The sequence below is a fragment of the Haemorhous mexicanus genome, chromosome Z (assembly GCF_027477595.1).
Source record: "Haemorhous mexicanus isolate bHaeMex1 chromosome Z, bHaeMex1.pri, whole genome shotgun sequence".
In the NCBI taxonomy this organism is placed as follows: domain Eukaryota; kingdom Metazoa; phylum Chordata; class Aves; order Passeriformes; family Fringillidae; genus Haemorhous; species Haemorhous mexicanus.
The window spans coordinates 13,292,916-13,319,677 of NC_082381.1; the positions used below are offsets into that span (position 1 = coordinate 13,292,916).

A 26,762-nucleotide genomic window follows, 5' to 3' on the forward strand; every position below is an offset into this window, starting at 1 on the left:
GAAAGTGAAAAATATGAAAAAAATGCTTGATAGATTGGCTTATGAGTATTTCCTATAAAACTAAAGTTCTTGTAGTTACTTGTAATGAAATAATTTGAGAATCCAAACCAAAGTTATAGTTAAGATAAATATGCTGGTACTTACTGAAATAGGCATATTTGACAGACTTAATTTTTCTGGTGAAATTAAACAACAGAGAAGATGCTTTGCGTGTTTATCAGAGCTTTTGTGTTTGTGGATTCTATTAATCAGGACAGAATTTTTCAAGAATGTAACAGCAATATATATTTGTCCTATACCATGATATTTTTGTTTATCTAATCTTGCATAAACTCATTAATTAGAAAACTGTTATTACTCTCATTTTCTGATGGCAAAAGAAACTTCTCAGTCACTTATCCTGGACTGGTCCAATATGTTACTGCTCTGAATTGTTTCAAGCTTTGCTTCATTAGGGATTTAACATGGCCTTAATTCAGCCATCTGTTGCAGGTTTGGCAGGCCAACAGATCTGAGGTATTGGTAAGAGCTTTAGAATTTCCCACATTTTTAAAGGTTAGGAAGAGAGCTACCTTTATGAATAGATTTTGAAGAATTCTCAGCAAGACAATGGTACAGAAGTGGGGTAAAAAATTCTTGTCATTCTCTGAAGATCAGGGTCCTGTCCCCCTTTAGCTTTGCTGAAAAGCAATTAGCATTTCAACCAGCCAATTTGGTTACATGCAATGAAGTATGTGGGTTTGTAATTTGCTGCTTTTGGCTTGGTGCTGTTGAGAACTAGCTTTGCGTAATCCTCTCAAAGCACCTTTCTTTCAGGCATAGTTATTGTTGCTGGTCTTAAATAACTAATCAACAAAGAGGTTTCCTTGTCTTGGACTGCAGGGTGCCTTAGAAGAATGAAAAGAAATATCCAGTTAATAAGGAAATTACTCTAATTATTAAATAGTGATTAATAAATTGTGACACGGATTAAAACGTTTAGAAAGCCAGCAAAGCAGAATAGATGATAGTGAAAGTAGTGTAAGAAGGCTTTGGATCCAAACAAATTTTGCTTAAGGAGTTCTCTTCTCTGAGAAATAAATGCTTTATTATGTGTTTTATCTAAAAACAGATTGCCCAGATTTAAGAGATAACATAGTATAGATTAGAGTGAGGGCCCCACACTAATCATCTTTACAAATTACACGAATGTGTTTTTACTTCTACAGAAAGAAGTCTTTGGAGGACTTTGTAACACATAGATTCTTTAAATAGGTCAACATAATTTGTTGCAATCTAATTTAAAAAAAAAGTACATTTTACTGTAGAAAATAAGCTTGTTTTATATGTGCTTTAAATTCTTGTATCAAATAATAGGCTTTTTTGAACTCAAGAAAATCTCACTGATTCAATTATTGTAATAATTAGGGAACACATGTAGGTTTGGCTCATATGTATGTATTAAATTGTGAGAACCCATTGGGGATATCAACAATCCTGTCAGTGTATCTGAACAACGCCATCCAATCCTCACCATGAGGTTTAATTTTGCTATTCTATACCCTAAAGTTTTGGTGTTTTTCTTGCAATAAAATTATGCATAAAGTACTGCTTCTATTTTTAGTTTTAAGTATGAAAAAAATAACCACTGTACTGCAGAAACCCATGATTTCTTTTTCTAATATATGCTATTCATTCAGGCCATGGAATGTCATTCATAGCAGATACTAGGTATTTGAAACTGTGATAGTTTTGTCCTCAGCTGCCAGCATATATTCTCAACATTTGTTATGTCAGAGCATGGAGGATATGCAAGAAACCTCCAAAGTGAGATACGAATGGAAATTATTGTGAAGTTTAAGATCTCTACTGAAGTATAATAAATTGCTGATTTGCTGTGAAGCCAGGAGACCTTCATCATCTGGATTTCTGGTTCCATTTGAGTTAAGAGTCTGATCCTGTGGCATGCTCTAACATGCAGTTACTTCTACAAGTATGATCTGGAAGTGCTTCCCATCTTAGTGCGAGGCTTGCTTGGTTTTGATTTAGTTTGGTTGTTTGTTTTTCATTTGTTGGGTTTTTTAAATCCCCTTGCTTTTTGGTACAAACACCAGTTTGAGAGAGGGTATAAGTGCTTACAATGTATGAAGTTAAAATTACTTGGTGCAAAAGTTACTAGGTGCAAAGTTACTAGGTAAAAAGCTAGCCCTGGTTCTGGAATACCTGGCAAATTAATTTCTGTCTGTGAAAGATGCCTACTGTGTTCATTAGAACTATATGGGTGGAAGATGTTTTCCAGTGTGGAGCTGAAAACTATATATTTACTGTTTACTGAAACTTATACTGTACGTAGGAATGTTCAAAAACAATGTCTTGCTTTTCACAGTATGTAGTTAGACCTATATATTAATAGAGTCCTGTGAATTGTGTGAGATAAATTGAAAGTTATGCAGATGAGGTCATTGTGCTTCAACATTAAGCAAATTCAGATCTCTACTGGTGTATTTCTTAACATTGTTAATTAGCAGATTTCAGCCAGAGTTTATTAACAATAACAGAGACTCTGATCTCTTCTAAATTTAAAGTCACCTTAATAGCTCCAAGTTGTTGCACTGGAGGAGGTGTGGGTAAAAATAATCCAGATCTTACAGCTAGTCAAAATTATTTCCTGGTTCTCTGTTTGGCATGAAAATTATAAGGTAGCTGGAGATTTTTGTAGAAGATTTTTGTTTCCCCTGCTTGCTGCTAGAAGTACTGCATTCTACACTTTTTGACTCTGAGCTACCTCTAATAACAGGGTGAGATTATTTGGATTTCTCCTTATGCTTGTGTCTTGGCCTCACCTATAATGCTTTATGTATTGGTTCCTGGCTGTGAGGATAAATGTACCTTCCTGACTAGTAAATTTAAATATAGTGGCAGTCAAGTTAAGCATACTTTCTTCCTTAGGATACAATGTCTGTTTTGAAGGGTGCATACCTTTTCTAAGAAAGGGTGATTGAATGAGAAAGAATTATCATATGAAGATGTTCAGGTTACATTAAATTTGCCATTCCCAGTTATACCTATGGTAATAGATAAAAAAGATTAAAAAAAAATACTGCAACTGTTAGAATGTGATCAGGGGAATAATTGCCTGATGTCAGTGTCCTTAAATTCAAATGCAGATAAATCTTCTTAGCACCTGACGTGCTGTGATACTGTTCTGTCAAGGCAGCAGTAGTGACTAGGGAAGTAGGCAACTGAGACCAAAAACTTCAGGGTAGTGAAGAAGGGATTTTTAGCACCTAGCAGTCTGGATTTGTGCATTGGTTAGCACTTTCCTGTGTTAGTAATAAGAAGATGCTGCTGGGTGCTGACATCTCTGCTGTGAATAGACTTCTTTCTGGAAACCACTGATAGCTGTAATGCTGTACTCAATGTAAAGTACTAGGCATGCCAGTTTTTTAATGTTCGGCTTGGCTGGGTATTTGTGATCATGGGAAGTAAACATGGACAGGCAGTGAAAAGTGGACTTACTCTTGTTCCTCTGTATCTGTGGGCTTTAGAAATATACAGTGAGTTTAATGATGGGCAAGTGGTAAATCAGGTTGTAGCTGCTGGGTGGGAATAGTGCTTCTTCAGTTAGTTGCTTCTTCTGTTCTCCTGCTTCTCCAGCAGTATCAAACTCTGAGGTAAAGAATATTTAATCCCTTGTTCCATCTGCTACTTTGTTCATGAACTCTCTTTTGCCACTTCCCATTTCCTGTCCAGAATTTTATGCTTATTTCATTTCAGATTTTTAATCTGGACCAGCCCTTTCATTTCCCTTCTTGGTCTTTCCATGTTCCATTGAGCTATAGATTCCCTCATACTTCAAAGAAAGCAGCCAGGAGCTCTTTTCATTCTTAAGGATTTAATTTATTAAGCAGAGAAGCTGGTGTAAAAAATCTGCTGAAAAGACCATTCATTCTTTATAAACCTTAAAGTTTTTATCTGAAATTTGTTCCAGAAAATGGCTGGGAACAGCAAGCTAATCCTGGTGATTGACCAGTGTCATAAGCCTACCTCGGACAACAGATTAAAATGGTATTCCTTATATAAATTTTGATAGTATTGTGGAAATTACTGCGTGGAATCAGTATATGATTTGTTTGATTCTACATTAATATTTCATATTTTAGTGGAAAATACAAATTTGCTTCAAAAAGTGCCATAAGATGCATACTAAAATAAAGTGTTAATTAGGGATCATGACTCAGAATTCTGAGTTAGAGTTCTTTACTTTTTTAAAACTGTATGGTTGAAGAATGGGATGTTTTTACTTTTAAAATCCTTTAATACCATTAAAATGTCTAGATTATTATTTGAAAGGTATGGTTTGCTTTTGATTCCAGAAATTTTTATTATAAATCACTTAGAAATATCATTTAGGCCTCAGTACATAGCATTGTTTTAAACTGCTACTGGTACTACAAATGATTGTTTGAAATGGCTTAAGTCAGAACATGACAGCAAAATAATTAATCCATTGAACATACTCCAAAGATGTGTGATGTTCAATTGCTTGTAGTTGTTATAAAAACATTACAATGACTTTGGCTCATTAAACTAATTTAACTAGAATATGTCAATATGCTGGATGGAGAGAAATGAACTCAATAATATTTAGCTGAAACAGAGGGGAGTACTTGATCACCAAATGCATGGTGTACCAAAATTTAGCAGTGATCCAGGACTAGAGTTTCAGCTTAATTTAGAAAAACAAGTTACAAATTAGTCAGTGGTATAATGTGGTGAGGGAAGTAAGAAAGGGTCCTCTCGTAATCCATGATCTTGCAAAGGCTTCTGCTGAACTTTATGCAATATAGTTAATGAAGAACAAATTATATTCCCATATAAATTAATGAAGGAATTTAGTGTACAAAGTGAGTTCATTTTTAATTAAGTAAAATACTGGGACCTATATATGTCTTCAGCTTTTTGAATAAATTTGTTCTGCATTCTCTTAGTCTTGATATAGGTTTTTTTATTATATTACATCATATCAGTTAAAAAACCCCACGATTTTAGAAGTGTAGTTAATACAAATAGAGTAAAAACTACTTCTGTCAGGCTGTGCAAAGTAAATCTTAGTACAAATAACGTAACAAGGAAGGATACGCACCAGCTGAATAATTGATGGTATGATTATGAAACTTCTCTTGTTCCGCAGGAGTAATCCTATAGTTTTAGAATGCTCTCTAGTAGAAGTAAAAGAATTCAAGTAATTCTAAACTCCGTAATCTTGCCCTCAAGGATCATGTTTTCTGTATTATTTACTAGAAGCATGCACCGTGGGAAGGTATTGGTGAAGTCTATGACAAGGTAACGGCTGAAGCAAAAAGGTCAATAAATTCCTCAGTTTAGTATGGATGATGCCTGCTTCTGCAAAGTGTAGTTGTCTGAGAGTTTACAAAAGTTAGGCAACTCTTTTCTTTCCTGCTTGAAGGTTTTTTTTGTTTGTTTGTTTGTTTTTTCAGAACAGTTCCACATAAAACTAGGAAAAAACCTCTTGGAAGTGCTGATAATTTTAAATTCCGGGGGGGTTATGTACATATATTTTATCTTTGCTTCCCACTGTAAGCTTTTGCTGCTCTAGAATTACCGAATGGAGAGATATGTGAGAATCAAGCATTGTTTCTGTTGTTCTGTTACACACTGAATTCCCAGTAAGAGCCATAAGAGTCTTGAAGGACTGTGTTCCTGGTAATAGAAGTTTAGTGTTGTGTGGAGCTATGCAGCAAAATCATTACTGTGTGACATTTTTTTCAGAAATAATCAGACATAATCAGATAATTGTTTGGGTGGTGGGTGTGAAAAGTGGGTGGTGAAAAGAATAGCTGTTTTCATAGAGAAAATAGTCCTTTATTTTTTTTTGCACTTACCTTTTTTTGTTTCGCTGTTCCCTCTGTGATATTAAACAGATCTAGATTAATTTATTGTTACAGGTGATTAAAATCAACTAACTTTGTCAATCCACCAGTCTTTGCTTGTAGGTACAATGGAAAACAATGATAGTTTTCTTGACTGTACTTCCAGTTTGCACATAGTTAATAAGCCATGTCTGTGGACCTTTTTGTTCTTTAGCTTGCCTGAAAGCAGTTTATTTCAAGTCCTCACAACATAAAATTTATCCTTGCCCAGACAGAATTTGTTGAAAGATGAATCAAATACTTTAAGTCTTTCTGAAGCTGCATTAGTTAAAGTGGTCTGAAGGCTATCTTATTGTCTGTTTAGTCCAGGATTAAAACTATCTAACTGCAAACATAAATCATTCAGAGTATGTGCTGGACCTCAGCTCTAATTCAAATTTGACACATATTTTACAAAAGTGTGTTTTAATGTACTCATGACATTTGCTGTTTTAGTGATGATTTAGGATTAAATATTCATAACTGCCATTCAGATAATGAAAGCAAACTTCTTTGCAAACAGTCTGATCTTAATTGTTATTAATATGCAAATATTAATGTAATATGTTGTGCACAGTTTATACAACTACAATTGACCAGATTTGTCTGGTAATTGTAACACTTGGAAGGATGATTTTAAGCAAATTGATTTTTTTTAAATTTAAATATTTAATTACACAAATACTGGTTATACCTTTTGTACAGAAATTTTAAGCAGTAATAGGGCAAAATGGTGATTACAGATTAGAAAAAGCTTGGTGAGGGAGCTAATTCAAATAAAGTTTGATGTTGTAATGCATTTTGATATTTTGAGCACAGCTTTGTTTTCTTGTTTTTTTCCAAAACCTCTAAGATTCTTGAGACAGCAATCTGCCCTATCCAGCATCCATGTTCTCAGTTCTAGTTAGCACTATGCAATGTGAGCCTCTGCAGAACAATGTAACCATTTGAAACTTGTTGTGCCAGACTCTTTTAAAAGTTTTTCTTTCACAGTATCACACTTTCACAGATGACTTCACTGGGACTTAAAATTGTATTTTCCATCACAAAACAGGACTCTGATGTAAGAGAAATGGATAATGTAAAAGAAAACATTGGGTTTAAGTTTGCATAACCCAACAGAAAATACTAGATGTTGTGTAGAAACAAATTAAAATCAAAGTCTGCTTGTGTAAAGATTGCAATGGCCAAGTAGCACAGTTGTTCTCTGGGACAGGAAAACATGAAAGGATCATGGGATAAGACTCAAGTACATATTCAAATGTGTGAGGATATTTCATGGTGAATAAGATGTCAGAAAATGATCTGTGAGATGACTTCACCCTTCCTGTAATTTTTTTGTGTGTTTTTAAAGACAATCTAGAGAGCAAAGAAAATGGAAATTGAACTGTCAGCCTTGAAGCTAATTATTGTTGATTGAAAATTAAAACAGTTTTGGTAATGTGAAAAAAAATTTGTTTCTTAAAAAAAGCTCCTTTTTCCTCCACTGGAAGAAGTTGTCTAGAAAATCACTAAATGAAAATAATAAAAATAGAATTAGATACACATGATATTTACATTATGTGACTTGGTTTTAGTGGAGACCTTTGCATGTTTTTATCTCTGACACTCACAAAATGATCATGGCATGTGAAGATTTGAGAGGGATCAACTGGATTGGTAAGGTCAACTGCAAATGCTTTGTGTATTTTAGATTTATAATTTATTTTTAATATCTTTTTCCTATAGGGATGCCCTCTGCTTCTTTATTAGTTTATTTGCTTTTAGCATTACTTATTCATTTCACATCTGGAGAATCAGAAGTGAAGTTCAGTGGACAAACAGAATTTGTAGTCAATGAAACAAGTACAACTGTTATACGTCTTGTAATTGAAAGGACAGGGAAGCCTGCTAACATCACAGCAATTGTGTCGGTAAGAAACCATGGCAGTTACATTCTCAGTAACTGTGGATAGCTTTTTTAAGTGCTTTTTGGGACTCAGATACATGGAGAGTTGTGAGTGTGACTGATAAGAGAGACAAGTGAGAGTGACAGAAACCTCTTTGTTTCTTCTTCTCTGAACTTCTAATTTCACTCCTCTGAGCGGAAGAATTGTCTTTTTCACAATGGTTCTTTCAAGTCTTTAGCTTCTAAGAAAGATGATTCAGGTGTGGCAGCTATGCTGGTTCAGTGGCTTCTCTCCATTTAGTCTCAGTGCCCAACTGTAACCTTAGTCTAGACCCTTTGCTGTTTTTACATGACTGCCTTTGTAATCTCTCCTCTAATCACCTAACTTACAGTAGAATTAGGGCAATTTTCTTATGTTGACTGAACTGAAAGGAGGGAAGTTCTTTTTAGAAGTCTTAATCTTGCCAATTTTCATGATCAAATTGTTAATCTAGGTTGAATGCCTAGGCTCCTTCCAGTACTTAGAATGGTAGGCAAAGGGCAGTTACACCCTAAGGTAAGTTTAATTCATGTTGAGTATTGTGAGATGTACAGATCTCTGCTTCCTGTACAGGCATAGCTTTTCCAATAAAAAACTTTTTCATATGGTACGTTATGCAAAAGATACCAAATTGAAGGAAAGTCATAAATAGTTCTGAAGAAAGTGTTCTGTTCATTTTATTGTTTCTTTTTTTCACCTGTTTATTCAGCATGAATAAAATGGGTTATTATCTATGTACCTTATGTCCAGAAATTAACTGTATGACAGTAGGGGAAAGAATTATGTGCAGTGGGAAGACTTAGTGCTGCAAAGAGGGAATGAAGTCTGTTTGAGTGAGTATAGAATGGTAATGTAGAACATTGAAAGAAGAAGGAGGTGGCATTTGGTTGTGTGTTTATTGCAGATTGATGGAGAAAACACAGGAGACTTTTTTGACACATATGCAGCTGCATTTATACCCGATACAGAAACAAACCGAACAGTGTATATATCTGTCTGTGATGATGATCTTCCAGAGGCTGATGAGACATTCACATTTCACTTGACACTACTGGTAAGTTTCAATTTTTCAGTGTATCTATTCCACAGAAAACAGTGGATAATCTAATGTAGGTGAATGGTATTTCATAGATTACAGTGTGGTCTTACTGCTTGTGAACAGTAATAGGTAAGAGCTAAAATCTGCAATCCAAGCAGGATGATGCTTATTGCTCTTCAGAAAGTTTGTGTTTCTGTGGATGTCTCTGTGTCATGTTGCTGCACCTGACACTTGAGCAGGCATTGCATTCAGCTGTGGACATTTGAAGGTGCACTAGAGCCCAGAAGAGTTAGATTGTGAAGACACAGCCTTTCCTGTTTTCCTGCCTAGAATGTGCATGGAGGAGAGGGTGGAAGTAACAGAAAAAGAGGATGACTTCCAGTCCTCCAGAAGCAGAGGTTAAATGTGACTTATCTAAACCCAAACAATTTCATAACTATTTACCAATAAGTTTCTTCATATTGTACTGTCTCGCAGGAGTTATGCTACAAGAGAGGGGTTCACATTCATATATTTTTAGCTAAGAGTTCATGACTAAGTAAGATGTAAATTCCATAAAAATAAATTTTCTATTTAACTGCCAATATTACACATCTATGGGGATGTTTGCAGTGAATTTAAAAATGAATATTTTCCCTTCCTTCTTACCTTGGTTTGTAAATTTAGCTCAGTTTTACAATGTTATAAGGACTTGCTTTTATAGTTGCTATCCCACTAAATCCTTTAGCTGGTATTCCACTATAATAGCTTCAAATTTTCAGTTTTATACAAATGTTAGGGGAAAAAGAACAACTTTGCAATTCCTGACAGTGTTAGATGCTTTGTGTATGGTTTTCTATTGATATGCTGTTACTAATTGCTTAACTGTTGTTAATCATTTGCAAAGTTTGTTTCACGCGCTTTGTTGTTGACTGCTTACAGTGTATTTTCACAGTAATTAGGAATGACCTTAGTGCATCCTATTGCTTTAAACAATTTTCATTGTGATATATAATGAAAAGGCATACATTTTTTGTAAGCTAATATTTACTCCTAAGAGACAGTAAAATCAAAATGCCTTTTTTTTCTGTTACCACACTTAATATTTTATTTTGGTTTTTATTTTAGAAACCGTCTGCAAGGATAAAGCTTGGCACTCCCAAATCTGTCACTGTAACAATCTTATCAAATGACAATGCCTTTGGAATAATTTCTTTTAACATGGTATGACTTTCTATGTGGTATATTTTAGAACATTTTAGTAAACATAAAGGTGAAATTGTCAAAGATGCTGGTTAGATTCACACAAATCCCTTGAAAAGAGATTCTGAGTTACATCACTGAAAACATCTCTAGAGATAACTCATGAATATGTATGCAATTCATACATATATACAGCTTTAATATTTCTGCATGCTTTTAGATGTTGAAATATTGCCCGAGATCCTCAAACTTGGATGAATATCTATGTTGCTCATCTAAATATAAAGCCCCTCAATATACTGTGGAAGAAATGAGGAGTAATGTCATAGGAAAGTTAGAGAGGGGGCTTGGAAATTTTATGAATATATACCTTTTTCCCATCTTAAGTGAGAAATTTTATATTTAACTCTCAAGCTGTAAGAGCAGCATCATAATCTATGCATAATATAATACCTTCTAGGGATAAGGATGGTGTGACTCTAGTGGTATGGAGAATATTTGCAATAATGCAAAGTAAGTTTGTTTTAGCAGAAAGAGAAACTCTGCTTTCATTGCTGGCACTGTGGCAATAAACTTTTTAGAAGACTTCCCTGAAAAAAATCCAATATGAAAAATTTTAGCACTGTAGTATTAATCCATGCTGCTCCCTGAAGTGTCGTCTTTGAAATCTCTCAGCTATAGCATTTTGGTAGACTGAGTCTATTGTCTAGTTATTTAAAAAATGAGATTTTAATGGAGAAATACTATTTTTAATAGGGTTAGGAACTCCTGTAAATATGACCAGTGCTCATATGCCAGTGCTTACTTAGTGTATCATAACTAAGCTCATTTACAAAAAAAAAAAAAAAAACAAACTACCAACAAAACCAAGAAAACCCATTCTACTTACAATATGATATTTTTTTTATCTCAAACCTTTCAAGCTTTCTATTAGCTGAACTAATTGGTTGCTAGGAAGTGTATGCCATCAGCAGATTGGATTAACTTGTCTGTGGGAGTTTGGTATTTCTATGGAAACAATTTCTTCTGTCTGCTGTGATATTTGATCTGTGTCTGATTGCCTGTCCCTTTTCTTTCTCATTAGTCTGCCTTAATCACAGTGAATGAGCCTAGGGGCAGAAATGAATTTGTTCCTCTCACTCTAATCAGGGAGAGGGGAACCTACGGGACAGTCGTTGTAAGTTTTGAGGTGAGTTTATCAAAAACGCTTCTTACCTTTGCCTATTAGATGAAGCTGTGAGGTCATAATCATAACTTATCAAAGTGTTTATTAAAGTGAAGGGGCTAAATAGCTCTGTCTACATTTGTTAATTCTGTTTCATAAAATGGGAAGATACTACCTTTCAAATGGAAAATATTACAATTATCTAACTTCTTAATTTAGAAAAAACAAAAATATATCAGAAAATGAGTATTCTCTGTCTTTTAGGAAGATACTTGAAGCAGCATTTGTTGGTATTAGCAGACAATGTCTATTGAGTGTGCAAGGAATGTCTCGTATAATTTTCAAAGTTTATAAACACCCGACTTTTTTGAAGGCGCTTTTGCTGCCTTCAGACATGTAAATGTAGAGCTCAATATTTTGTGAATTTCTGTACCTATAAGATTGCAGTTTGGATTCCCAGACATTTCAACCTTTCGAAATCATTACTTGAATATTTAGGCCATTACTCACATACTTCATGGGAATGGGATATACTTCTTGCTTTTATTATGAGAGGGGGGATTTTTTTTCCCCCCCTTGTCTGGTTCTGATTCTATTACATTCTTTAAAATTACAGGTAATTCCTTTTCATATCAAAATTCCTTAATCAGTTGTCATCAAAGATTTAATCTAGGTATGCCAAAATCTGAAAAGATTTGTAGTGGATGTTCTTGCATGCTAAACACAGCATGTATAGATAATGTTTAGAGATTCTTATGTTATTTATTGCAGATATGTTTGTTTTAAATCCAATAAATTTTTCTATCTGCACAATTTATCAGGTTAATATCAAAATGTACTTTGTTGAAAAAAATTTGCAAGATTTTCTAAAACAAAACCCTAATATATTTCCTCCATGAGTCTTATTATTTTTTCAAGTTTTAGTATTAAGTGTAGCTTCTTTAGTCAAATAAAGATAGTAAAATCACAAAATGAGTAATTGCTAATATCTTGTCTTGGAACTGATTAGGAAATGCTAATTAAATTAAAAGAGAAGGACTATCCTTTTTATTATTTAAAAGAGTCAGTTATGCATCAGTAGATAACCAAAGAGTTCTCGAAAGGCCTGTATGGAAGTAGTTTTCTTCCTCTTTCTCTGGCAATACATCATTTCTTCAGAGTGCCTACTCTGATTTCCTTCATCTTCTGAAAAAGGGTAAATTTTCACAACTGAATGTGTAAGCATATGATCGGGAGTGAATAAATAGCAATTTCTTATGCACTTCATGCACTGTATATTGACTATTGTACTGGATTTTTATGCATGCTCTATATATTTCTTATAATAAAAAACAATTATTTGCAGATAGAAGATGGACCAAACTCAGCTGAAGAAGACTTTAGTCCAGCCCGGGGAAATATTACATTTACCCCTGGGACATCAGTGTTGATTTATAATTTAACAGTGCTTGACGATCAGGTAAAAGCAAGCTGACATTTTTGGTTTGGATGTATGGATTGACTGCTGTTCTGGAGGGACTTTGTAGATTATGTTATAAAGACACTTGGCTTAAACAGGGCTACAAGTCCTTCTGCTTCATAAAGTGATGGTCAGTTTTGTCTCTGTGGACTATCAGTTTATCTTTTTAATGTTGCTTCTGTATTTCTCATCAATTAATATTTTTAGTTTCTGAACATACCCTGACTGCTCTGACTAGATCTGTTAGGTGCTGTACAGTAAAAGTATAAATAATCAAGAAAGCTTTATATTTTTATTCAAATGAAATAGTGAGGTTCTTGTATTTTCAAGGATGATGTACTTGAACTACATAGAAGTGCATCTATTAGACTAACGTTTCTATATTTAACTTTTCTGTGTGAATGTGATACCGAGCAACTTGAGAAGGAAATTCCCTAAAAAATTATATAGGGGAAAAAAAAAATCTGTGATAAAAATGGGAAGCTTTTAAGCAGTTTTTTTACTCATTTCTGTTAATTATGGAAAATAGTCTCCCAAGTCTATACTGATACTAGTATTTAGGAGACTGTGCCAAACTGCTCTGTAGAAATACCTCTTTCAGATTAACTTATATGTGAAAAGAATTCATGTGGTTTGGGGGGAGATGTGATTTCTTTTTCCTCTGAGAGTTGCTTCTAATGCTTTTTTACTCAAAGTTTGATCTGTATAGCTGTGGTGGTCCACTCGCTGGATGTCTTCTGTGGCTGTACACAAAAGGTTAATTTTGTGTAAAAATCCTTTACTGATGATGTTGATGATGATGATGGAATGCACAAGCATTCAGTTAACTTGAGCTAAGATCTGAAGTTTAGAAAAAACTCGACAACAGCTATTGTTCTGAATTGCAAAGCCTTTTTCCTACACAAATTAGGCGACTGCAACTCTGATCTCTACAGTAGTATATTTATAGTAATTTTATTGTGCACATTTCCTTTTTTAGTGAGGAATAATGGAAACTTTTTAACAGAAAATGAAAGAAGTAAATCAACACTGAAAATCTTTTATATTGTTATCTTTGAAGTCTGACTGGGTTTTTCATCGGTCAATAATGATGCCATTAAGAATTCAAAGTGTCCTGTATAATCTGTAAATGAGATGTTAAGATGTAAACTACAGCTAAAGTTGTGGATATATTTTGACTCTCTTAAATATATATTTTTAAATTATGCCAGATGGAATATTAGTTACTCAACTAAATGACTAACTAAATTAGTTAGTCAACTAAATGAAACATAAGTGAGATTTTTTTTTAATGAGGAAGATCAACTGTGTTGTACTTCAGTATAGGAAGCTGGTGGCTGAGATCTTCCACATCTCACACTGACAACAAACTCTGGTATCAGTCAATGGCATTATGCATGTTTCCATGCCACAAGCCAAAGGAAATGAATTGGCATAAGCTATCATGCCCACTCTTCTAGCCCTAGAAAAGGATCTGAGGGTGGCCAATAAATAGATGAATGTGAAAGAAAAAGAAATACTGGACAGAAGGGTTTTCAGAAGTTGTGCTTTTGTCCTGGAGTTCCTCTCAGAAGGAAATACTATTGGTTTCCAGTAGTCCACAGTAAGGATGAAATGCAAAGACCACAAATAATTTTTAAAGATTTACTCTTGATCTATATGTATTAATAACAATATTTTTTCAGTTCCATAAGTGTAGCTAATCAAGATTTGAGGAATAAAATATAGAATCATCGAATCATATAAAATGCTGAGTTGACAGGAGCCCATTAGGATCATCAAGTCCAGCTCCTGGCTCTGCACAGGATACCCAGGAATCACATCACACCATTTTTGCCCATATACATATATTTATATAGTAATATAAAGCAGAAATATCGTCCTTAATTCTGTAATTTGTGGTTTATAAGCTACTCTTTATTGTCTCCTGCATCAGATATTGGAGAAGGAATAGCTAGAACTAAAATGTAGTTTTAAACACTTGTTTTGTAGGAAGACCAAAATCTAAATTATTGGTAAGAACAAGAAAACACTCAGATCTGTGATGGAAATTTTGTCTGGGTTTGTGACGATTCCAATTGTATAGAGATGAGTGGGCCAAGGCAGATTCTTTAAAGAAGTTGCTGTAGTATTGTCTCAGGCGCATGCAGACGTAGATCGGAATCACCATCAGGAAAAAGAAAATTTAAATCTAAGTAATGGAGAGGAACACTTGTTTCCAAGTAGAGGTGGCTTTCAAAAATGCCAATTGGTCTCCTCATGCTCTCAAACTATAAAGATGAATATTTTTCTGATTCTTGAGTAATTTTTATTTGTATTTGGTTTGACTTTCTACTCTGTTTCAGAAATATGTTTAGGTAAAATAGAGACCTTAAATTTTGAAAAGGGATTTTTAGCATTAGTTAAAAGCAATACTATTCTCCTGTTTGTTTTAATATGAAATGAGTTTTCAAGTTAGTATAATTTCACTCTTCTGCAAAATGCATGAACCATATTTCTCAGTATTAAGTATTCTGCATATATTTGAAATGGGACTTACACATGGTTGCTAATACTATTTTTGCAGGTACCTGAAAATGATGAAATCTTTGTTGTTTGTTTGAAGAGCGTGGAGGGAGGGGCTGAAATCAACAACACAAAAAATTCTGTTTGGATTAATATTAGGAAAAATGACAGTCCTGTGCGTTTTGTTCAGAATGCTTATATGGTGCCTGAGGAAGATGAAGTGATAACAATCCAAGTGGTTCGTGGTAAGGATGTCACTGGAAAATTAATTGGACCTGATGAAGATGAAGTCTCTGTCAGTTACGCCATCATAACTGGGGATTCAACTGCACATGCACAGCTTAATGTAGACTTTCTAGATCTACAGCCAAATACAACTCTTGTTTTCCCACCTCTAGTTCACGAAACATATTTGAAATTTAAGATCCTTGATGATGCCATACCAGAAATTGCTGAGACCTTTCAGATTATGCTTCTTAAAGACACTTTGCAGGGTGATGCTGTTTTGATTTATCCATCTGTGGTTCATGTCACTATCCAGCCGAATGATAAACCCTATGGAGTGCTGTCAATTCACAGTGTTCTGTTCACTCACACTGTTATCATTGATGAAGACCAAATTTCAAGGTACTAAAGATCTTAAAATCTAGTATCTAGTCACTTTAAGAGATTTGTTTGTATTTGTTAAGGCTCCTTGGGATATCATTAAAGTAATTATAAAATCACTAATAAATATAATGTAGTAATCACTTAGTGTGTTGTTATTATCAGCTACATTTACAAAGATTTCAAGGAAGTGGGAATGTCTAATTATGCAGAAAGTATTTTAATAATCTCAATAAAAATGTCCACCACTAATTACTGGTAGTTCATCCCCAAATAAACAAATAATGCCTCAAACTATCATGCTATGAGAAATTTTGGAAGAATATTTTGGGGTATGTAGGGCCCAACACTTGAGTATTCATCTTTCTTTTTTATACATAATAAAGAAATATATCCTGCTTTCTAGATGTTTGCAAGTCATGATTTCCAGATTTTTTTTGTAGTCATGCACTTGTTGGATGCAGGCAACATGACATTTCCAGTATCATAAGTATCAGTAGCTGAATATATTTTTAGTACAGAGGGAAACTGTTCATTCAAGATCATAATTTCAATGCTCATGCCTCATAACTGTTCATGATGTAGAATAGGCAAATTGTTTTCTTAAATTTAATTTGTATTTTGCAAGACAAATGTAAAACATGCCAAGACTCCACTCCAGTTCTGAGTATCTTACTTGCTGTAAACAAAGTGAGAAGTAACATGTGTCTTCCAAGATTTTACAGAGTTCATGAGTAAATGCTTAAGTCTTACATATGTTTTATGTTTTCACAAACTGTAAGCTTTGAATCAAATGTCAGTTGCAAGCATTTATACCACTTAGGTCAGTATAAATATTTTAGGGAATTGGTAACCATGCATACCAGTAGTAATTATGGTTTGTGGGCTTTTGTTTTTGTTTGAAACCATAGGTTTGAAGGGATCACAATTGTAAGAAATGGTGGAACACACGGAAATGTTTCTGTTTCCTGGGTTATAATCCGAAATAGCAGTGACCCTTCACCTGTGACTACAGACCTACTTCCAGAGGCAGGAGAGATAAGTTTTGATCAAGGAGAGATGCTGGTAACACTTAATCTGAACATTATTGATGATGATATACCAGAGGAGGCAGAACCTTATCTTCTGAAACTCCTAGCTTATACAATACAGGGAGGTGCAGAAGTCAGTGAGCCATCTGAGGTAAGTGTACTTTAGAATTTTCTTGGAGAAGGTGCTTTTGGAGAAGGTATTTGGAGTAATAAAGACTTTCCCAGTTTTAATAACATTGATTGATTGATGGATTATTTGAGCAGGTTAAAAGGTTTAGTCTTGCATAAAAATCAAGCAAACTGATCCTTAATATAATCTTAATGTATAGATCCATATCCAAAGTATTTGGCTGAGTATAGTGTAGAATGCCAGACCCTTTCACTGTGGTAGAATTCCGTTCAGATTATTCAATGTGCAATGATAACATTGAAAAAATGCTGTCTCGAGTGACTGCTTTCTAACAGGAGAGAGGAAAGTTGTTTTCACTCGTTCCTTTGCTGTTTTAATGATTACTTAAATGTTTTAAAGAGTAACAACTTCAAGGGGAAGGTTTGGTAATTAAGACTGTAACCTCTGAACAATCAAATAAAGGGTGGCTAGACTTGCTGACAGTTCTGTGACTCAAATCCCTCCTTTGTCTTTCTCAAAAATGGTTGGAATGAGCTTGGTGAATAAAATTAAATCCCTTACAATCTAAAACATTTTTAACTTATTCACTTTGGCTGCTGAACCAAAAAATCAGTTATTCAGAGCTCATTCTGGCACATGCAATGATGCAGAGTGGGACAGTCACCACTGTCAATGCAACGCTTCTTGTATATAAAGAATTCTTTGAGGCTGTCCATCTGATTTCTTTCCTGATGCCAGTTCACTAAGGAAAAAAATGTATGGTGACAGTCAGGAGATTTTGTGAAAGCATGAAACTATGGTATAGAGTAATGCAGCATACTGTTTTCTACTTTGCAGCTTCTATTTTACATTCAGGACAGTGATGATGTTTATGGTCTAATAGAATTCCATCCTTTGGAGAATCAGAAGATTGAAAGTAATCCAATGGGACGCTTTTTATCCTTGAGTTTTGCAAGGGAAGGAGGAACAGTTGGAGATGTGCAGTTGGTTTATACTGCACTGTATATTCCAGCTGGAGCTCTGGATCCTGAGAGAGCGAAAGGTGGCATTCTAAATATGTCTAGAAGAAATACTCTTATCTTTCCAGAAGGAAAAGCACAAGCTGCTATAAATATACCAATACGAAATGATGCATTTCTTCAAAATAGAGCCCATTTTGTCATACAGGTATCTCAGCTGTTTTTGGGGTGTTTTTTTAACTCATGTAGTACAAAGGATGTAAAATAGTAGTGGGTCCTTCCCTTTTAACTTAATTAAAATGTTTCTGCTTGATTAAAAAAAAGAAAAACAATTAGTTCTGTAGCCAAGAAAACTCTTTTATTTCGATAGTGCTTCCACAGATATGCTATAAGGAGCTTTATTCCTAATAATTATTTACTAATTACATAATTTAAAAAAATACACTGTTGTAATAGGATTAAGTTACTAATAATGAAATTTAACAAAATTATATCAATGTTGCAGAAGTTTGTTACCTCTTCAGGTATCTGTCTACCCTTTGCCTTTTGATTTAATCAAATAAAGGCTCCTAAAGTACAGAAATATGACAGATTTTAGAAATTAAAAGAAATGAAATATAAATTAAAATAGTCAAACATATGTTTAATTTATGTGCAGCTTTTACCAGGTAATTGAAAAGTCCTTCTAGTTTTCCCATATGTGGTCTTTCGATTTTTTTCATCTTCTGTTTTTGTTTTTTGTTTTTGTTTGTGGGGTTTTTTTGTTTGTTTCTTTCGGTGGGGATTTTTTTCTCTCTATCTGAATTTCTAAGAACGGAGATTGTGTCATTGCTTGTAAGATTGGCTGGAAAAATGCCCTGAAATTATGCTTTTGAAAGAAAATGGGTTTTCCACAAAAATGTTTAAAGAAAGATTTTTTTGTTTTCCAATATGATTTTTTTTCTTCATTTTTCACTGGAAAAAACCACATTTACATACATGTTGGGAAGCTATTGTTCAGATATGCTGCTGTGGGAGTTTCTGGGAATTGTAATCAGTAATTTTTATACTTAATTTCTCATCTGCAGTTGAGATTACAGCATAATCTCTTCTTTGTCAGATTAACTATTGCGACTGTATAGGATCATGAGGCCAGGGAGCAATCCTGATACACAGACAAAAGGGTGACTTGGCACAACCAAAGCACAAATCTCAAAGACATTTCTTAGTTCTTTTCAGTATTTTCTAGTTAAGTCAGGGGTCTTCAAAATTTTCAAACAGAGATATTGATGTGGAATCATAAATGTAAAATTTGGTCTTTTTTTTCTTTAATTTCTAGTCTACCAAAAATGTTTTAATTACTTGAAAAGATTTCTTCCCTTTACCTACTTCCCCCTACATTCTATTAAAGGGAAAAAAAAAAAAGAAAAGAAAGAGAGAGAAAGAAAAAAAAATTTGACAGAATCATATTATCATTTTAGTTGCGCACACTCTTTCTATGTTCACAGCTAGGCAGGGAATATGTTTCTGAGATATTAGAGTAGGTTAGTCTGTTTTACCCTCTTCATGTGTTCTGAAAGAATTGAAATACCTAATTGCAAGCTCCTTTCAGGTGATAGATAACAAATAACATGGCAGCGTGGACTATGGACAAGATGTGTGACAAGTATTTCAGTATGAAGGCATTTGGCCTGGCTTCTCAAACTGCAGATTCCAGGGAGACAGAGTGTATCTTCTGTACTTTCTCCATGAACTATAAAAATCTTTTAATTTGAGTACACAAAATCAGATGCAACTGCTAACACAAATAATTCCTTTAAAAAAGGAATAAAAATACCTCTATTTATCACTATGACAACCCTTCTACATTGTGAATAAATTATAGTCTCAAAAAACATGTTTAGAATGAGATTACAAAGTTTGTACTAGGCCCAGTAAAGGATCAATTTAGAATACGGGGAAGGACGGTTGGAAGAAGAAATTAAGAGAACAGATAGAGGAACTGGAAATGTGAGATTAACCTTCTTCAGTGAGATCTTCAATTAAATAACCTGTTGTTTGATGTGCAGACTACATTTGGTATGGACAAGAAGATTAGTAAAGATTAGTAAACTGGTGGCATTATTTGGTTCGCAGTGTATTCTTTTTTCCCTCAGGGACTGATTTACTTTTAAAGGAAACACTGAATTAAAACAAAACAAACCAATATTTCATTAATTATTACTTTAATCTCAAAGTTATTGTCCAGATAGTAACAAAGTGAGTTCTTTCAGCTCTGTAATATTTCAGAACTTTGACTGAGCTAAAAACCCAACAGTGGTCCACCTGCATGGTGTTAATCAGAGAATTAGCACCTATTCTAAAAGAAATCTTAGAAAACAAAAAAACAAATAGAAACACTGTCTATAACTCAGAATACCAATAAGTAGCTTGTATGGTTGAGATTCACTTTCTAATTACAGTATTTATAAAACACTTTCCATCATCAAATAAAATGTGCATGAATATTTTTTGAGTGTTACTTGAATAACAGCAAAACAAAATATGATACAGTTCAAGTATTTTATATAAATTGGTTTTAAGAATCAAAGGGATTTAAAACTCATCAGTCGGGAGGATGATTCATAATAACTGTATAGATTTAAATAGGGTAATTTTGACCTTCTCCACTAAAACCTATATGGCAGCATCTAATAACTCCAAGCAAAAACATCCTAATAGAGTTAAAAGGTAGTTCTCATTGGTGGTTCATATACCAGTGAAAAGTATATATAAATTAATCATAGAAATATCTGGTAATATGATCCGTGTAGACAGAATCTGATAGTGTTGTAAATTATATTTGAAAGGAATATTAAAATAAGTAACATGAGGAAAGTCATGTCAGTGGTTCTGATGGCCTAAGTGAATGGTATTTTCCATTCAAAGATAGAATAAACATTTTTCTATTTCTTCTTAGTATGAATAAACCATCCAAAATATGGTAATGTAAGAGGATAGTATAGTTTTGAAATCTTGTACTGATTTTCAATTTTGAATGTAATTCTAACATATTAGTTATTGTAAATAGAGAAGTCTTTTCATTTTTTTGAGAGAGGAAAGAAGATTGAGTCGCTCTTTGGCTTAATGAGAGTGTGTAAATTGACTTCAATAGATTTTTCCATAGACTTCAATAGATTTTTATCAATGCATGGCAAAAACCCTGAAGTTTGAACAACAATCTGGCAGATCAATTCATAGATCTAGTAAGGAATTGCCGAGTTTAGAAAGTTAATTCTTCCTCTACATACATTTAATTGTGTACATGATTTGTCTGAGAGGTATACCATTCTGTTGTGGAAGCTCAATACCATTCACTTAATTTCTTACACAACTATTTACACATTGTTGTAGTAGAAATGTCGCTAGTAGGAGAAATTTATCCTGGAGGTGTTTTGCTCCTTGCATATGGCACTTATTCCAAGATGTCAGAATAGTTTTTGCTTGGTACTCAGGCTTCTTATTTCTCAAGTTTTTCTTACTTTTTCTCACAGTTGGAAAAAGTTGAGCTGCTGGATAGAATTCCTCTTGTCCCACCTGTGAGTCCTAGATTAGGTGAGATTCGAAATATTTCTTTGAGGATTACTCCAGATATTGCAAATGGAGAAATAGGCTTTACTAGCAATCTTCCAATTATTATTTCTGAACCAGAAGAATCGCCTGCTACAGTGGTAAGTAAACATTTTTATATTGTCCCTTAGTATGGAAAACTTATTTGGAGAATGCAAAGTTTGCTATATCCACTGTAGCATTTGAAAATTAATGTGAGAAAAATCCTTCCTCCAAGTTTGATCTTATTTCAAATATTCTCCTCCTTTAAAAACCAAAAAGGCAAAAAATCATTAGCAAGATGAATGCATTTGTCATCTGAAAAGTGTGGTGAACTTTACTTTCTCTGTAAGAATCTAGAATTGGTTAAGTCTTCATGCTCACATGGAGCAAAAGATGCTGCAGTTTAATTTCTTCCGCTGCAAAGACACTCTGTAGAGTAGGACTGATTTTGCTCCCAAATTTGGTGAAAGTGTCTGTATTTTTTATAATTTACTTACATGTAAATATGTAATTTGTCTTGCTTGGTCTGTTTTCTAATAAATAATGCCTTTTTGTATTTCTCAGAACCCAAAAGCATTTTCAAAAGCATTGTCATCCATCTGAATGCTGTAACCCCAACCAGAGAAACCCTCTATAAAATATTTTTTCTTACATTTTCCCTTTTTTTTCCCTAGTTGTCTTAACTGAGATCTTCCTTCAAATCCTGAAGCAGAGAACTGATTTTCATTCTCAGTATAAAACTGCTGATTTAAAACCTAGGTTGTCTTTATGAGGTGGGCATTGGTTAAATCCATCATAGAAGGGTTTTTGTGTTTATGAGTGCTAAGTGATTTGTCATGTTAATCGTCTGCCACCTCCACTAAGTATATATAAATATATATGTCCAAGTATATAATGGATAGATGATTAAATATATAAGATTTAGTATATATCTTCATTGATGTACCATCTTTGATTTCAGATCTTAGGTATAAGAGAAAAGCCAAAGGTGAATATTTTGAGGCTCATATTCTAACAGTAATTTGCAAAGGATTAATTGTTTTTGCATCTAGTTTTGCAAGTCACAGCAGACTCATGTGCTTTACAGGTTTCCATTGCATTGCATCGGGATGGGACTGATGGTCAAGCAACTGTGTTCTGGAGTTTGAGACCCTCAGGTCCTAATCATAAGGCGGTAACACAGGATGATATAAGTCCTTTTAATGGCTCTGTTGTTTTCTTATCTGGACAAAGTGATACTACAATCAACATTACTATTAAAGCTGACGATATACCTGAAATGAATGAAACTGTGTTACTAACTTTGGACAGGTATTGTACCCTAATTTTTATTCATATGTACCACTTGCTATACTCAATCTATATATAAAAAATTGGCACAGTATTAATTATGAGCTGTTACCTCCATTGTGTTGATAAATGTCTGGAGGAATATTGGGCCCTTGATTTAGTCTGTGTATGAAATCTTCTTTGACTCATGATCAATGTAAGAAAGCGTATTGTGCTTATTATCTAATGACTTAGTTTTGTTTGTATTTTGATTAAAAATAATGTATGCTACTTAAAAAGTTGATTTAGCTTTGATCTTTATTTATAGCTCTTGTTTATAACACTTAATTTCAGAAAAATAATGTTTAGTGAGATAATGTGGAAAGCTGTAATGAATAGTAAGAAAAGCAATACATTACTGTGTTTTTCTCAGAAGAGCTTAATAGTCAGGATGTTGTTGAAGAATTAGATACTTCCAAAATAGGCCAGTGTGACTACTACCACATGCCTCAGCTACAAAGGGAGCAAAGGTGTATCTGAAGCACAGTGTTGTGGTCTCCCTTCTGTGTGACATCAGGATTGCAGGATAATTAAGGCTGTAAGAGGCCTCAGGAGATATTATCTGCATGTGAACACTACTCAGAATACTTGAATTATTTCAATCCAGGAGCCTTTTGTTTATTAGCAGGAGAATCTTTGCTATTTCTTCAGTTTTGCTTCCAAAAATTCAGATGTATCTATAGTTTAGAAATACTATCACTTCTGCTAATACTTCTTAATAATCTAAGGTCTATTTTTCCCATTTATTTTTCTGGAAACATGCTAAGAGAGGTTCGTCCGCTGCAACGTCTGCGTTGAACATCTACTATGTATACAGTCCTTACCTTATGTAGAAGTATCCTTGTTGTACATAGGAAGGACAGACTAGCTCATGGGAACTTCTAACACTCTATATTCACGTGGAGTACATACTAGGCAAACCAGAAAGCAGCTCCTTAGGCTGCTGATGATCCTGGGTTTTTTTTGGTCATTGTTCTAGCACACAGGAAAGATGCTTTTTCAGTGCAGGGTTGGTCTGCTTCTGTAGAAGCTGGCTGGTGGATGCATCTAGTGCACAGTGAATTACTTCATTCTAATCTTGGATACTCGCTGTGTTGAAAAGATGGTTCTGTTGAAGACAAAAAGAAATGGAGACTATTGCAAGCAGTTCTCTGTTTTTTTTCCTGTGGATGAAATTGGTTTGCCTGAAAGTTCATTAGTCTGTGGCACAAACAAAGAAACTAAGATTAGAAATAATGATGGAAGTTGTGAAGGTGTAAAGTGGCAAAAATGCTGAAGTGGAAGGATAGGAGACAAATAAGTACATAGAGGAAGTGGGCAGCATAAAAGATTAATTTTTTAGTATTGGATAGCTCTGCAGTATGTGTAACTACAGCTTTTTACCACTTACTCTGACTAGTAATGCCTTGAAAATTATGTCTAAAAAGGGATTGAGTTGGCAGCTGAACAAATGCAACCACTGTTGTGCTTTTTCTATGTGTAGTGGGAGTAGCAGATTCTATTGATCATGAAGTGGCTGGTAAAAATTTTGCCAGCAGTAAGCAGCTTTCCCACACTTGGCAAGGTCAGAGAGTGAAGTAAGGAATAGGTAGTCTGGCCAGGAAAAAGTAACTACATAGGAGATAAAATCTGAACTTTTCTCTACATCTGGGCAGTGTCCCTCAAGGCTACAAGTGAAATTTGGCACCATTTAACTTGAGTAGGAGACAAGAATGCAATACCCGCAAAGATCATCCTTTCATACTGGAGATGGCTCTTCAAAGCAGGGATGGATGATACTGGCAGGGTGATGCATGTAAGCTTTTGGTATTGCCTCCTACATAGATTGTGTTTTCTAGCTGAATAGAAGATTTCAGTTTCCAAGACAGGCAGCCAGCACTTCACAGCAGTAGTGAATTACCATGAAAACAAAGATACACTCTGCTGTGGATGTGCTTGCATTGCTTGTTAAACTGTAGCATAAGTCAGTAGAAAAATAGAGCATGTACGGACTTTATTGAAACTATAGATGTAGAAATACGTCAATAACCATTCTATTTATTGCAATTAGTAATAGCATTGGCAAAATAATATGATAATTAGTTCTAATAAGTATGTATTATTTACAACTCAGTGATGTTGTTATGGTAGTAAATGTTTTAAATGAGCTTTGATTGTACCCAAAATAACAAAAGAAACCTTCCTTCCTTGCTCTGTGGCCACCATCTGTAGGCCCTGGATATTAAAAATAATTATGAATGCTATCCACAAAATGGAGGCCAATGTATATCATGAAGAATATGCTTACCCAGAAGGCAGATGAGCTGTAAAGAAGCAAGATAATCCTGTGCCTGCTGAAGCTTCTTCATATTTTCTTTCTTTAGAACCAGCTTCAGTTTGGATGCCTGCCCATGTCTTAATAGGCCTGAATTGAAATTAAACATAAATAAAGCCAGAGTTTTGTATCACTACAGACCTAAATCTGATGGGGTTTTTTTGAACTTTTGCACAAGAAGTTTGGCTGTTGGCAGTTGTCATGCCCCTAGTGCAGATACACAGCTATAAATTTGGCAGTTGGCGCAGCTGAAGGACCCTCATGGGACATGGATTGTGTTTGTTCTCTTAAATGAGTGGAGCTGAGAGTGAAAACCTCTGAACTTTAGGTCCTGGGAGAAACAATACAAAAATAATTTTATTTTTATTTTGGTAAAATTAAAATCCAGGAATAGCTGAGTGTTTAAATAGTTTATGCTCAGAATCTTTTGGTCATGACTCCCAAAAATTAAGATACCAGAACAGATCCATGTATGTGTATGTATGTATCTAATGTGACATATGTTCAATGAAGCAAAACTGATGTAATGTGGAAAATTTTATAGTTTTAGTGATTTCTGTGATGTGATACTGCCTGAGGTACTTAACACTTCCTTTGCCTCAGTCTTCAGCCTCAGTAAGGCCAATTATTCTCAGGGCAACTGGTCCCCTGAGCTGGTAGAAAAGGTTGAAGAGCAGAATAGACCTCCTGAAATCCAGAAGGAAGTGGTTAGTGATTAGCAGAGCTGTTTAGGTGAGCAGAAGTCTATGGGACTGGAGAGGATTCATCCTAGGGTAATGAGGGAGCTGTTTTAAGAGCTCTCTAAGCTGCTTTCTCTCATATATCATCAGTCATGGCTAACTGAGGAGGTCATAGACAATTGGAGGTTGACCTATGTGATGCTTGTTCACGAAGAGGGCTGGAAGGAGGATCTGGGGACCTACAGGCCAGCCCACCTGACCTTGGTGCCTGGCAAGGTTATGGAACTGATCATCTTGAGTGGGGTCATACGACATGTACGGGATGGCTGGGGTATCAGACCCAGCCAGCATGGGCTTAGGAGGGGCAGGTCCTGCCTGATCAATCTGATCTCCTTTTATGATCAGCTGACATGCCCGAGGATTTGGGGCAAGGCTGCGGATGTTGCCTGTCTGGACTTCAGCAAAGTTACTGTGTCCCACAGCATTTGCCTTGAGGAGCTGGCAGCCCATGACTAGGACAGGTGCTCGCTTCTGTGGGTTAAGAACTGGTTGGGTGGCCGAGCCCAGAGAGTGGTGGTGAATGGTGCTGCATCCAATTGGCAGCCAGACACTGGCAGGGTCCCCCAAGGATCAGTGTTAGGCCCAGAACTGTTTAATGTCTTTATTGATGATTTGGATGAGGGGATTTACCATTAATAAATTTGTGAATGACACCAAGTTATGTGGGATTGTTGATCTGCTGGAAGGTAGGAGAGCTCTGCAGAGGGACCTGGACAGGCTGGGTTGATTGGCTGGCAACAATGGCTTGAGATTCAACAAGATCAAATCTCAGATTCTCCACATGGATCTCAACAGCATCACACAGAGCTACAGGCTGTGGAAGAGTGGCTGAAAAGTAGCCCAGTGGAAAAGGACACTTTTTGAGATATTGGATAGAAGTGAAAGTTTTTTAG

At 34.8% G+C, this 26,762-nt stretch overlaps 1 protein-coding gene across 1 annotated transcript in view; it reads left to right on the top strand.

The window, feature by feature from the left end:
- ADGRV1 (adhesion G protein-coupled receptor V1) overlaps positions 1–26,762 on the top strand; it is a 358,311-nt gene that overhangs the window by 2,998 nt on the left and 328,551 nt on the right. The window contains exons 2-11 of the mRNA XM_059836928.1: positions 7,641–7,825; positions 8,745–8,894; positions 9,987–10,082; positions 11,146–11,250; positions 12,572–12,685; positions 15,252–15,817; positions 16,708–16,978; positions 17,795–18,124; positions 21,429–21,605; positions 22,574–22,797. Of these exons, the coding sequence (XP_059692911.1) occupies positions 7,641–7,825; positions 8,745–8,894; positions 9,987–10,082; positions 11,146–11,250; positions 12,572–12,685; positions 15,252–15,817; positions 16,708–16,978; positions 17,795–18,124; positions 21,429–21,605; positions 22,574–22,797 (2,218 nt within the window). The remainder of the gene's footprint in view (positions 1–7,640; positions 7,826–8,744; positions 8,895–9,986; positions 10,083–11,145; positions 11,251–12,571; positions 12,686–15,251; positions 15,818–16,707; positions 16,979–17,794; positions 18,125–21,428; positions 21,606–22,573; positions 22,798–26,762) is intronic.